Source organism: Labrus bergylta, chromosome 4 (genome assembly GCF_963930695.1).
Source record: "Labrus bergylta chromosome 4, fLabBer1.1, whole genome shotgun sequence".
Lineage (NCBI taxonomy): Eukaryota > Metazoa > Chordata > Actinopteri > Labriformes > Labridae > Labrus > Labrus bergylta.
Genome location: NC_089198.1, coordinates 22,562,547 through 22,575,987, shown reverse-complemented (window position 1 = coordinate 22,575,987; position 13,441 = coordinate 22,562,547). Strand labels below are relative to the sequence as shown.

The 13,441-nt window shown below is 39.6% G+C and overlaps 1 protein-coding gene across 2 annotated transcripts; it reads left to right on the top strand.

Annotated features, from left to right (window-relative positions):
* The first annotated feature begins 2,965 nt into the window (after positions 1-2,965).
* dsc2l (desmocollin 2 like) lies at positions 2,966-11,950 on the top strand. Of its 2 annotated transcripts, none has more exons than XM_065954093.1 (16): positions 2,966-3,287; positions 3,501-3,591; positions 3,741-3,949; positions 4,033-4,134; positions 4,501-4,656; positions 5,001-5,145; positions 5,227-5,381; positions 5,496-5,630; positions 5,816-6,001; positions 6,150-6,397; positions 6,558-6,700; positions 7,332-7,553; positions 8,679-8,900; positions 9,188-9,303; positions 9,439-9,753; positions 10,182-11,950. In XM_065954093.1, the coding sequence occupies exons 1-16, from the start codon at positions 3,249-3,251 to the stop codon at positions 10,377-10,379; spliced, it is 2,682 nt and encodes an 893-aa protein (XP_065810165.1). In that variant the 5' UTR covers positions 2,966-3,248; the 3' UTR covers positions 10,380-11,950. The 2 variants fall into 2 exon arrangements, with proteins under 2 accessions (XP_065810165.1, XP_020491022.1); XM_020635366.3 differs by having other exon boundaries at positions 4,030-4,134.
* The last annotated feature ends 1,491 nt before the right edge of the window (positions 11,951-13,441 follow it).

The following is a 13,441-nucleotide window of genomic DNA, read 5'->3' as shown; positions in this document are numbered from 1 at the left end:
CATTACAGTTTAATAAACATTATGACATATAAATGAATTAACTTTTGAATATTGGGTAAAGTTAAATGTGTATCTATGATTTTGTTAAACAGTAAAACAAAATAAAAAATATGTAGGCTATTGGAGTCCCTTTGGATCATCTTTCTCACTCACCTGTAAAACATTACACGTTCACTCCAAATTCCAGTTTCTTGGTTCATCACGACTCAGAAACACAGCTGCTGAACATTCAGCTGCACACTCGACTGTGTGAGTGTGTTTGGTGTGTGTTCGTGTGTTCGTGTGCATGAAGGCATTGAGAGTTAGTTCAACAGAGAAAGAGGTCTATATTGGCAGAGAGCAAGGTTTGTGTTGCCAAGTAACCAACAACTTTTACTCCCAGTGTCCAGAGGTGTCAGCATGGCAGTACAGTATCAGTTTTATCTCTTCTGATGAGGCTATTCGTTTGTTTAAAGGAAGTTTGATGGCTTTATTTGTCAGTATATCTAATAATTCATCCCATTTCTGCTATTCTTGTGCGTGTTTTCCCTCCCAGTGAGAGGGATTCCTATTAAAGTAATCAATTATTGTTCATAGGTGATATCAGTATCTAACAGCAGCACAAAGGTGAATGGGTGGTTTTGATGACACATTATGATGGACTAAGATGATATGTGACACTCCAGAAATGATTAATACACCAGAACTGCAGAAACTAACACTTTTACTGATGTGTCTGGACCAGCACAGGCTGAGTGTTTGGTACATTCTGGAAGTGCAGCAGAGCGAGCTTGTTACTAGGCAATAGGCATGTTACCTGAGCTGGGTGTGTCAAATTTCTGTCCAGTTTAAGTGACCAAACAGCTTTTGTAGGATGCATCAGTTGTGTCAATACTGCTCTGTGTACTGGTAAGAACACAAGGGCTATTTTGACCAACAAATAAATAGAGGACCAGTAGTCATGCACCAGTACAGTATATCCACTTCAAGACAAGGTGAGAGCTCCATCAAGAGAATAATAAAGACAATCAAGGTCCAGACTGAATTGTGCCTACTCATTTTTTTTTTATTGAAGTTCCTAAACTAGTTCCTTCAATATAACAAGCAGCTCATTCACCTTCATGAGGGTTATAATGGCTGGTTTAGTTTGATCTCTTTATTTGAGTTTCAACAACTTTACGGCTGTTTCTGGAACCTGTGGTTTGGAATGACGTCAAATGTGATTGTGAAATATCGAGAGGTGCATCCGATGTCTTGTCCACTTTATTTTTATCAATAAAGATAAACTCCTCTCACTATACTGCAGTAGAATTCAAAAAGGGAAATAATAGCCATAGAGTTGTGTCAAGAAAAAATGATATGCAAGAATGGAAATTAAATTGGCCGTATGTAAATATTGAAAATTACATATTTATTGCTGGACTTTTTGTGGTTGAGTGTTCCAGGTAGAAGTGCCAACCAAAACCATAAACAAACCTGGTAATTGAAGTACTTCACAATGTTTGGTATCATGCATCTCAGTACTGTATGCCCTGTGTCGAAAGATTACACACACTAATAATCACATAGCTATTAGTCACAAGATTTTTCTAAACAGACACCAGTGAGCAATTTGTCTCACCCGAATACGAGCCCTCACACATGACGTGAATGCCCCTCCCTGCCTCCTTCGCTGGCACTTGTTCAACGGGAGTGGAGAGGAGGGTGGAGTAGTTGAATTGGGGACACTCAAAAAACTTTCTAAGCCCCCAGGTTGTACATGTCACCGTCACAAAGTGAACAACGGGAAGTGTCCCCTGTCGCACTGTTAATGTGCTGTCTGAAAACATCTGTCACGAGCCCTGCGGCGCTTCCTGGCATCAGAAAGGGGACGCTGTCGTCATGCAGCCAATTTGCATAGACATTTGTTTTGATTTCACAACAAAAAATATTCTTTGCGGGACAAAACGTCGTGTCAAGAGTCTTCCTGAGAAATTACTCACCTCTGACTTTCTCCAATTGTTACCAGTCAGCAGGAAAGTTATGAAGAAAAGCTTTGGTTATTTTCAATGACTAAAACACCTGTTGTAACTTCTATAACCACAATAAATGGACAGTGTGGGAGGGTAAAGTCAGACTTAGTGTCACCATGAGAATAAATAGGAACCTATAGGCTTATCTGTTCAAACCTATATGCACTAGGTCCAAAAATGAATCCTAATAGATATTTTTTTAATATTTCATCTTGGGAGTGACAGTTAATTCCCTGTTAAGACTCCCAGCCCCAAGACTTTTCATTATGCCCACACCCTTGACTCACAGCAGCTCGGTCTTCCTGACATTTTGCACCTTTCCTGTTTGCAGGCTGACTTCCTATCAATGTATAAACAACATCTACTCCACTGCAGTCGTTCCAAACTGGACGTCATGTGCTAACGGACAGAGGCCAAGAGTTAGTGGCTCTGACAGCTCTTACTTTTTCTTTATCAGTATTTTATAGAGATAGTGAATGCTTCGCTGTGGGAGCAGAGCCTCCCCCACAACCAGGCTCTATTCAGCACACATTCCTGTGGCGTTAAGTGAGGAGCCCGATTCTGTTCCTCTGAGCAGAATGCTTCAGTGAAGCCGCAGAGGAGAGAGGGAGGAGCAGGCAGGGGTCATTGGTCGTTTGGGAGAGGCTTCTCAGAAAGATACTTTTGAAAAAGAGTGACAAACAAGTGACTATCTAATGGATGGACAGATGCAAAAAAAAACAACACAACAACAGTCAGCAGAAATATTCACATATTTATGCTTTTATAGGCCGTTAAATCTCAGATGGTACAACAATGTGTCTTCCAAGGAAAATTATATGGTGTCAAGCTTTGTTTTAGGACTTTGCAACTGTCTGAAAATGATTAAATTAGCAGGAAGAATGCTCCCCCTGCTGGCGGATACGACACATATTTACCAACATGTAGGAATGTACTTGTTCAGCACGAACGCAACACACAATACGCAGTGAGCTCTGCCCTGAAGGTGCTTCGCCTTCCCAGGGAGGTTCACAGGCTGGGTGGGGCAGTAAAGGTGTGTCTTCTTTTTATTGACTCACTGTCGGTGGCGACTGACACTCAGAACAAAGTCCTCCTGACAGCCCGAGTGGTCGAAGAGACGAGTACCTTCAGTTGAAACTTTTTTTTTTCTACGGCGACACTAATCAATCTCCTGTCACTAACCGGACGTCAAACTTTTCGCTGGAGTACAGTTTCCTCGCGCGGGGCACTTCAAAGGCCGCCAAAGGGTTTCCAAAAATGGCGAATGTTTTAATTTTCAACATATTCCTGGTGTTGGTAAGTGCTTCCACTTTCCCTGTGTATGCATTGGAGGCTACTCAAAGAAAACTCTTTGGCGCTTCAAATGTAACACTAGACTTTAATTGTATTTCCCATTAGTACTGAGGAGGATAATGTAACTATTTAATATTAAAGGGGCCTATTTCTTTAAATGAACAGCCCTTTTATTCGATATTTAAAACTCACTCGGAGGTTGATTTCCTACTTCAGATCCTGTCCGGTGTGGAGTCGTGTTACATCCCGAGCACTCTGGACGTGTACGTGCCACACACCATTTCGGCTGGGCAATATATCACAACAGGTAGGCTAATATACCAATTATTTCCTCATTAACTTTTTTTTTTTTTTTTACCCAACAGTTTCTTCTTCCATTACATCTTAAACTGTTTCCAATATGCCATGGTCTTTGTTATGTAACCATATTACACCTTTCGCTCTCTCTATTCTCAGTGGAATTTCCCGACTGCGACTCCAAGTCAATACAGCTCACTGTATACGATCAAAGTTTGAGAATATACAGTAATGGTACAGTCGAAGCTGCAGCTACTCTGTCAGTAGCCACAGCAGGGCGCATATTTTATGTGTATGTTGAAGACAACAGTGGCCAGCAAAGAATGGTTGCAGTGCGCCTTTTAGACAGTACAATGCAAGGAAAGAAGGTAAGCTTAAACAAGATTGTTTGCGTTAATGGCAGGGATATGAAGGTCAGACTTTTGATGGATTTTCCTGCATGTTACAGCAGACAGACCAAGTCTTTCTGAGGCGCTTCAAAAGGCGTTGGAGCCCACCTCCCTTCAACATATTGGAGAATGATGATGGCCCTTATCCTAAAGAGATTGAAAAGGTAATCCTAATATATACAATAAAAGCTTCTCTGACATTGCATTTTATGTAATAAGCATTACACTAAATGACTAATAATTCTTCATAGCTTTATTCACGATTTAAATCCTCGACTTCTCTTCCTTTCCCCCTTTGCTGTACTTGCAAGCTTTTCCCCCCCCAGATTATTTTATTCCCACACCCAGACACACCTTGTTCTTAGAGGAGTTTTGGCTGACTCTTCGCGATGATTAATTCCTGTGCTTTGATCTCACCTGCATTTTGAGGTCGCCTTTTGGAATGTGCCTCTCATTTTTGTCCTCTTTGACCTGTTTCCAAAGTGTTTCCTTGACTCGAAAAGCCAAAATGATTTGTGTTTTTGTTCTAGATTGTGTCAGACTCGGCATCTGATCAGCAAGTGTACTACACCTTCACTGGACCAGGTGTGGATCTGCCTCCAGTGGGAGTGTTCTCTCTTAATCCGAACACTGGGATGTTGTCTGTGCACAAGAAAGTGGATCGTGAGATGTACCCAAAGTTTGTGGTAAGTGTGAAATGAGCCTGGAATAAACAATAGACTAACGTTCCAAATAATTTAAAAGACTCTTGTTATTTTGCATTTTTAATATTTAATTGTATGTTCTTTCACATAAAACTAAGAAATATAAATCAAAAGTTGAAAGCCAAATCTTTAGATGATTAAAATATTAAGTTTTGGAATAAGTGTGAGGCCATACTGTTCATTTTGTTTCTTTGACTGCTAGAATTTGATATTAAAGTGAAGATAACCTTATATATTTTAATTCACAATCTGACTGTGAATCTTCATTTGATATACTTTGCATTTTCTTTGCGTCAACCTTGTTAACTCGACGCCATTCTTCACAGATAACGACCAGAGTTTTCAACAGATTCACAAATCAAGAGACAGACTTTCCTTTAGACATCGAAATACTCGTTGATGATGTGAATGACAATGCTCCAGAATTCAAAGACCGTCTGGACTTCACTGTGCCAGAGAAAAGCAAAATAGGTAAGGAATATGAAATACAAACCTGTCATTTTACAGAATGTGACTTCAAGGTGGAGTATAATTAACTCAATGACACCACAGGTTCAATTGTGGGGATGGTGAATGCTACGGACAGAGACCAAGAAAGAACCCTTCACGTCAAAATCAAATACACTCTCTTGACTGACTTAGACCAGTTTGCCATCAACCCAGTGTCAGGCGTCATCACCACAAAAACTAACACCCTGAACAGAGAGGTGAGCACTAATATATTCATATTTTACTCCAACGTGAAAAAATTGAAAATGGATGATACAAATGCACTATCCTGGTTTTAAATGTTGTTTTCTTTTGTCATACTTAATCTTTAGGTGAAGGACAAGTACAAAGTGATAGTAAAGATTCAAGATATGAACGGTGCAGACAATGGTCTATCCACCACAGGAACAGCAACAATTTCTCTGACTGATGTCAACGACAACCCACCAACTTTTACTAAATCCTCCGTAAGTGATGTGCAATGATGCGCTTCAGATAATATCTTAATGATTTGTGACAATCACATTTAAACTGCATAGTTTACAAAAAATATAGACACTGTAAAGCAGTGGGTTTTTTTTTTAAACTGTTTAAATTAAAAATGTTGCTGTCTTGTAAGTGAAGAACTTTCCCCCCCCACCCCTTCTTTCAGTATCCAGCCAGTGTCACAGAGAATGAAAGTGAAAAACTTATCCTTCGAATTCCCGTGGAAGATAAGGATTTAGTTAACACACCAAACTGGATTTCAAAATTCCTCATCACTAAAGGAAACGAGAAGGGCAACTTCAGAATTGACACCGACCCCAAAACAAATGAAGGCCTTTTGTTTGTCACAAAGGTAAGACTCCACGTTATTATCATTATTAGAATAAAGAAGAAATAATATTACTTTTCAATATGATATAGAGACTTTGTTATAATGGAAACTTAACACAGCACTGACAAAAGACTTGTATTTACAATGAACTCTCTTCCTGTTGTTACAGCCCTTGGATTATGAAAAGTCTCCAAAAGTTGATCTTGAGATTATGGCACGTAATGTACCTGACCTACAAGGCACCACGGCTACGTGGCAGAGCATCCCTGTGAATGTAGCGGTCAAAAATGTCGATGAGGGCCCAGAATTCACAGCTCCTACAGTCCGCTACAATGTCAAAGAGAACACACCAAACGGCACACTGATAGGAACTTACACAGCATTGGATCCAGAGACCAAGAGCAGCAACGGCATTAAGTAAACAATCTTATTTACATTAGACTAAAAGAAATGTGTTGTTTAGAAAATCCCCAACATAAGTTTCTGTTACTCCTCTTAAACACTAGAGGGCAGACTTTCACTGCAAAATCCAGGGATGTTATACTAATACACAAGCATTTGTCTCATTATTTCTCAGGTACTTCAAAGGTGCAGATCCCGCCTCCTGGATCACTATGAACAAAGATAACGGGGAGCTGAGAGTTGCAAACACCATTGACAGAGAATCACACTTTGTTAAGAATGGAGAATACAGCATCATGGTCACAGCTGTTGATGCTAGTAAGTAGCTTGTTGTTAATGCTGCACTTCTCTTTTCTATTTCCTCTTTGAGCAAACAGGCAGAAATCAAGAGGGTTAGTTATATCACAAAAGAGGTATAATAAAATTGTATCTCCAATGCTTCCATAACTTGGCTGAACCTTATTGCAACATCACTGAATCATAAATCACAGGCTTTGACACAGAGTCGGGGTTCTTCGCTCACATTTCCAACCTGTTTAAAAACTGGCTGGCTCTGTTGGGTTAGGCAAATTATTCATCATGTCGTTACAAAGGAAGTTGTGGTTTGAAAAAGTGTCTCGTCTGCATGTCATACCGTAAAAGACGCCTTAAAGTACTTGTCATTTAACCTCAAACCATTTGATGGCATTGATACCGGAGCCAAATGTCATTAAGAAGTCCAGCCCCACCCTCACCAGTATCTGTCTGAACAAACTTCCCCCGGCTTTGTCTTAACCTGAGAACACCTGTTGACGAGATGTGATGCGACTAGTCATTGGAAATGACTCACAGTTCTGTGGTATTACAGTGAACTTTGGGATCCTCTCCCAAAAATCCTGTCAGCATTTGAATTTTGGCTTGCCCTCATGTTTTTCAACAGAAATACTAATGAAATTCTAATGTGTTTCAGGCAACAAGAAAGGCACAGGAAAAGTTATCATTGTGGTGGAAGATGACAACGACAACAAGCCGACACTCCCCACTGGCGAGCTGGTGTTGTGTGAGAAGGAGGGAGAGATGGGCTCCGTGCTGGTTACGGCTGAAGACAAAGACCAGCCCCCCTTTTCTTCCCCCTTCACCTTTAGTTTGCCACAAAATAGTGACGGCAAATGGCATTTGACACGATATAATGGTAGGTACCTATTTGCTCTATATGTGCATGTAGTTTAGTAGAATCATTTTTATAGGAGAATCAGGCTTCTAGTTATGAGTTCACAGTCTCACAAACATGTTTTTTTTTTATTAACTCAATGAAACTTGCAACAGATGTATTTCTTGGCAAGCAAACAAACCCAGCAGCAGGCCTGACTGATATGATTTTGATGCTGCTACCAATATTAGCAGTGGTAGGAAAATAATTCACATGATTTATTGAAGTGAATAAAGCAAAACACAACTTTAAACCATCTTTATTTCAACTTAAAGTCCTGTTTTTAAAATCCTACTTTACTAAAATAAGGAAATATCATCATCAAAATGTACGTAGTGTTGACTTACTCCAGTTAGTTTTGAAACATTTAACATTAATGGATCTTTATTATTTATGCTGACACATCTAAGTACTCTTTTTATGTCGTAGCTTGTAGGTCTTTTAATGCAGTTGGGCAGTTAACTACAAGAATTTATCATATTTAAACAGCTTTGTTTATGGTCTGTAAATACATCTTTCAAATGATAATACAGGACAAAAACTACATGATATACCCTGAAATGATGAGGTAAAGTGAAGTTCCAGACAATGGAAAAAATTCCTGCACAGTACAGGTTTCTTGATTTTCTTCTTAGAAATGGTACTTCTTAATATGTTTCTTTCCAGCATTGGAGAATGTTTAATGGCCTCTATTTCTTAGAGGAATACAAACATGAAAATTCTTGAGTTAGTAATGATATCCTGAGAGACATTTGCAATTGAATAACTAACCTGTGTCCAATGCTGACACTGTATCTTAAGTGCTGTTTACATAAATCTTATGGGCAACAAATGTATTGATAGGATATATTTATATGATAATCTTATTTTGGACAATAATTGTTGCCAGTCATTTTATCTGTATGTGTCTACCTGGTATGTGCTAGGGACATGAAAGGTACATGTTGATTTGTAAGACAGATTTTGAAGCACTACGATGGAATATTGCATACTCTTATGTTTTTATATTGTATTGCTTACTCAAGTTTAACGTGTTTTGCAAAGCATTGTTATTTCTTGGACAACTGAAATCTCCTCAGAATTTGAACACATGTTTTTCCTCCTTAGACACAGCAGCTACTTTGAAGCACCTGAAAGACCTTCCTACAGGGATACACAATGTTCCTGTGGAGGTTAAAGATCTGCAGGGCTTTGGCGAAACACAGATAGCCAAAGTAAGGATTTGTCAGTGCAAGAATGGCGTCTGCTTGGCCAAGCAGAGCTCTGTGTCATTTGGGCCACTGGCTATACTGACTCTGCTGTTGCCGCTGGCCCTCCTCCTTCTGCTCTGTGAGTACCCCCACTGTTACAGTATATTTTTTGCAAGCAGAATTGTGTAGATAAGAAACAGGAATTTTGACCTCATGCATGTGTAAAAGCTCAAGAAGAGTGATAGAAAGTAAGAGGTTTTGTCGCTGAATTATGCATTGTGTATTAGGTACAGATGTAGTATTATACATTGTATAATGCCTTTATGCTAACTCGGATGATGCTCCTCTCCAAACCTGCAGAGCTGTGTATCATAAATACACTTGTTGTATGCACTAATTTCTGATATTGTTGCATTGTTGTCACAGGCCTACTCCTCGCCTTCTTCTGTGCGACAAAGAGAGAGAAGATGGAGCTTGAGGATGTGGGAGATAGCGGAGGAATCCTGCTTAAATCAAACACTGAGGCCCCAGGGGAGGAAGTGGTGAGGACATAATAATGAAAACAGTGCCTTGGCTCATATCTTAGCATATTAAAAATATATTTTTATTATTATTATTTATTATTTTCATCATGTTTTTGCAGTGCTTGATTGTTCTTTTTTGTTTTTGCTCTACAGGATGCAAGTCTCATTAATGTTCCAACCTTTGTTAACGATGCTGCAGTGAAGGGCTCAGTCAAGGGGCTGAATGCAGGATGGCAGGGGACCACTAGCAACAGCAACATGGGAGGCATGAGCACACAAGACATTGGGATGTATACGTCCGGTGTCAAAACAAACGAGTTTTATTCTGGCCAGTATGATAGCCAGTATGGCTCACAGCACAACGGGGGTCAGTTGCTTGGTAGTGGTGTGGGCTTTGACAACAGGTTCGTCGCCCAGGACTCATCTCTTCTTCAAACCTGGCAAACAAATGGACGCTACCTTCAACAGGTAAAGTTGCTTTATAGTTATTTCAATTAGTTCTCTTGTTGTTTTTAATGTATTTAATAGGACAAAAAAAGATGTCTTAGATTTGAAGCTGGCAGAAAAAGTGGTAGAAATGAAGTATGTCTTCATGTGTACACTTTTTTCTCTGAGGTTTAATAACTGTTGTCTGTAAGAGCTTAGGAAAGCCTCATGTGTAATATAATCATGTTCTCTAAGCCATGATAGTATCCTCGGTACACTTTAATATTTCTCAACTTCTTTGTGAGACATATTGTTTTTTCTAACTTGTTGGCGAGGTGTTTGTTTTCAGTGTAATATCAGACTGCCACTCATATCCTTGCTTTGTGCTATCACATGGTGTTGTATTGAGCCCGCTCATAGCAACGTCAGGTAATAACTCGCTTCCTCTCCCCTTCCTCCCTGTCTTGCAGAAACTGCCCTATCTGGGAAGGGAGGACGACGGACGGTACGCTGAAGACATCATACACTCCTACGGGTACGAGGGGGCAGGCTCTCAGGCCGGTTCTGTGGGATGCTGCAGTGACTACGGAGACAATGATAACCTTGACTTCATTAACACTCTCGGACCAAAGTTCAAAAGTCTGGCAGAAGTCTGCAATAAGACATGAACAATGAAGCCCAGAAATAAGGGTGTTTATTTTCTACAGGACAGGATGTAGAGAGGCCTGGGATCTGAATGCTTGGTTTGCCCCTGAAAAGAACAAGCAGGTGGCGTCAATGTGTGCGCACTGCTCTGCTATTGCTTATTGTTGTACGTCCCCCCCCCCCCCAACCCCGCTTTTTTGGTAAAAGTCTTTTGCACTGAAAACTATGCATATGCAGTGAGTTGTACATAGTTTGTGTTGTGTATGATGTATTGCTTGCCTTTAGAGTTGTTGTTTTTTAACCCTCCATACATCAGCTGTACCTGCTTATCCTTTCAGAGGGTTGCAGAGGCTGGTTTTTCGTGATGGTAGTTGTTCTATAAGTGAAGTGGAGGGTGTGTGATTGATAAGTATGGGTAATTTGATGGTATTGTTGATAGTCTTTTCTCACCATAAATATTTGTTTGAGTAATTTTTCAAGGTTAGCTAAATTTTAATTTTTGTATATATTTTTTAAAGAAAGAAAAATAAATAACATTAAAAAAAAAAGACAAAAATACTTTTTTCAGTACACGTTTCACATCCAAAGTGGTTAATTTCAAATGAAATGCTTGTTGACTGTCTTCTCCTGGTTTTCCAAATCACACAGTAATTATCTGTGCAAACACATTCCAGAGCAACTCTCGAGCGCGTTGGGCGTAGCTTTAGCTCGCAGGTTGTTGCACCATACAGACAGTAATCCTGTCAAAGTCAGCACAAGGGCGTGAAAGGGAGGAGTGAGGTGATACTGGCACAGCCTATAACTGTCTGAATACAATAATGACCCACAAACAAGAAATTGACTTGATTATGAAATGTCCTTGAGTAAGCTAATTAAAGGGAATCAGACGCTCCCATTCACGTGCAATTTCTAAGTTAAGTAATCTTAAGGAGATCTTTCTTTTACAGGATAAAGCATTTCCAAGTAAATCCGTAGCCTAAGCATATGCACAAGGTTTAGCTGATAGCTGACATTTCATGTTACAGTATCATTTTATATAAACATTAACAGGTAAAAATGAAAAAACAAAGCTTCCTTGTACTATACAAAAAGGTAGCAGGAGACACTGGAGAAGACACAGTTGTTCATTGTGCCCGGTCTGTGAGTACTCTGGTGAATGATTTACTGGGTGTGGCACTTAGATTACATAATATGAAGGGCACAATGTTCCACCTATTAGCAAATGTTTACCTCTGCTGCAGAGCAAGTTGGTGCACTTTTAGGCAGAGTGTCATTGGGCCCTTCCTGCAATTATCCAGTTTTATCAGTGCCAGTAGTGCTAAAGCTGACCCAAATTCGAGCTTCATTATAACTCTGCTGTATTTTGTTAACAGTCATTTCTTAGCTGTCGTCTTTAAAACGGCTTTTCCAGTATAGGAGGAAGTTCATTGTAGTGTCCAATCATCGTCACTGGATGAATTATTGATGATTTTTTTCTTTTTTTTTTTAAACCTGGAATTCTGTAGATAACAAGCTAAGTTACTTTATGCATATACCTCCATGAATAAATAATGCTGTGTAACAAATGTATGGAAATACAAATTGAAATCCCCAATGACTTTGTGATCTCATTATGCTCATGCCGATGGATTACTAATTTATAGACAGTACAAAAAAAAAGCTAATAATACACCAACCTTTGTGAGGATGATGCACACAACATGCATTATTGTGATGAATTCCAAATGTGAACCTGGAAATATAATTATAAGGTTGAGAAAAGACCATCTGTCATGTGATTGTGGTGATGAGTATCAAAGATGACAGCAGAGAGCGAGGAGGAGAGGGGATTAAATCTTGGAATGAAATAGTCTTCTCAGGCGATCAAACGCTGGAATCTTGTTAAAAAATACAACAATGTTATCTGCACAGATTACAATAACACTGTCACTATTATGGGAGGATGTGAACGAGATGTGAACATCAAAGGTTCTTGCTCATAAATCCCACCGGGGCCAATTAGGAGAATCTTGAAAAGTCACTTAACTTAAAAATAATGAAAGAAAGCAGTTAACCCAAAATATCTCCACTCCAAGCACAGTGAGGGACTTTCTATTACCCCCTTTTTCAACAATAAACAGTCTTTTTTCCTATTAATTAGGATTCTCTGCAGAAATAAAGGCCTTTGTGTATGACTGGTACACTCAAAACCTGGCATGAAAAGCCGCAATGAGCCCAACTCTTTAGCTCTTTTGTTTAATAAAGAATTTCCTGCTCTGTATTTAACCCTGAGCCAGATATTTATCATGACGTAAAAGTGAGAGTGTGCTCCCTGTTGTGCTGTAAGGGAATATCTGACTAACAGACTGGTCACAGTGATGACATGACAGAGCATTGAGACCTAGGAAAACTTCCACAGCAAAAAAAAAAGTATCTGGCTCAAAGTTTATTTATAGCTGCATTCTACTCAACGGGTGTGAAATGTATCATGTGAGTCCAAAGTGAGGAGCAAAGAGGGAAGATTTTGACAGCGACGCCTTATTTGGCCTCAGTCTTATATAAGGCTACGTAGAATTTAATTTAGATTGAAGAAGGTGGAAAACTAATAACCCTGTATAGAGCTACAGCGCCAAACAGCAAGCTCAGTTGTTACAATATATGGTGTGTGTTTGAGTGTGTAATGGGGAGCAGCACAACCAAAATACCTTAGCCGCAAATTAAAGGACAGCAAAACTGAGTTTTAGATCATTTCTTCACGGATTATCACGGCCATCCTTATGTAAAGCAATGGCCGTGATAAGCCCTATAATTCAATAGACCCGTTTGTGTGTCCGCCCTTATCAGAGCTGCTTGAGCCATCACTTCCAGTCACTTCTGTGAAGATGCAATTAATTCCAAAGCAGTAGCGTGAAATTAATTTATTGCTTGTAATTAGTTTTCGGCATACTGTGAAAACAATCTCTTCAGATAGGCTGTGTTTTTTTTTTTTTCAGCCTCCACCAGAGAGTCTGAGGACACTTGGCTCCATCGGAGTTCAATATGGAGTGTGTGCCTTTCAGCTGCCAAGATCGTGGAGCACAGAAACGTTTTAACCCCCTGTTGACTT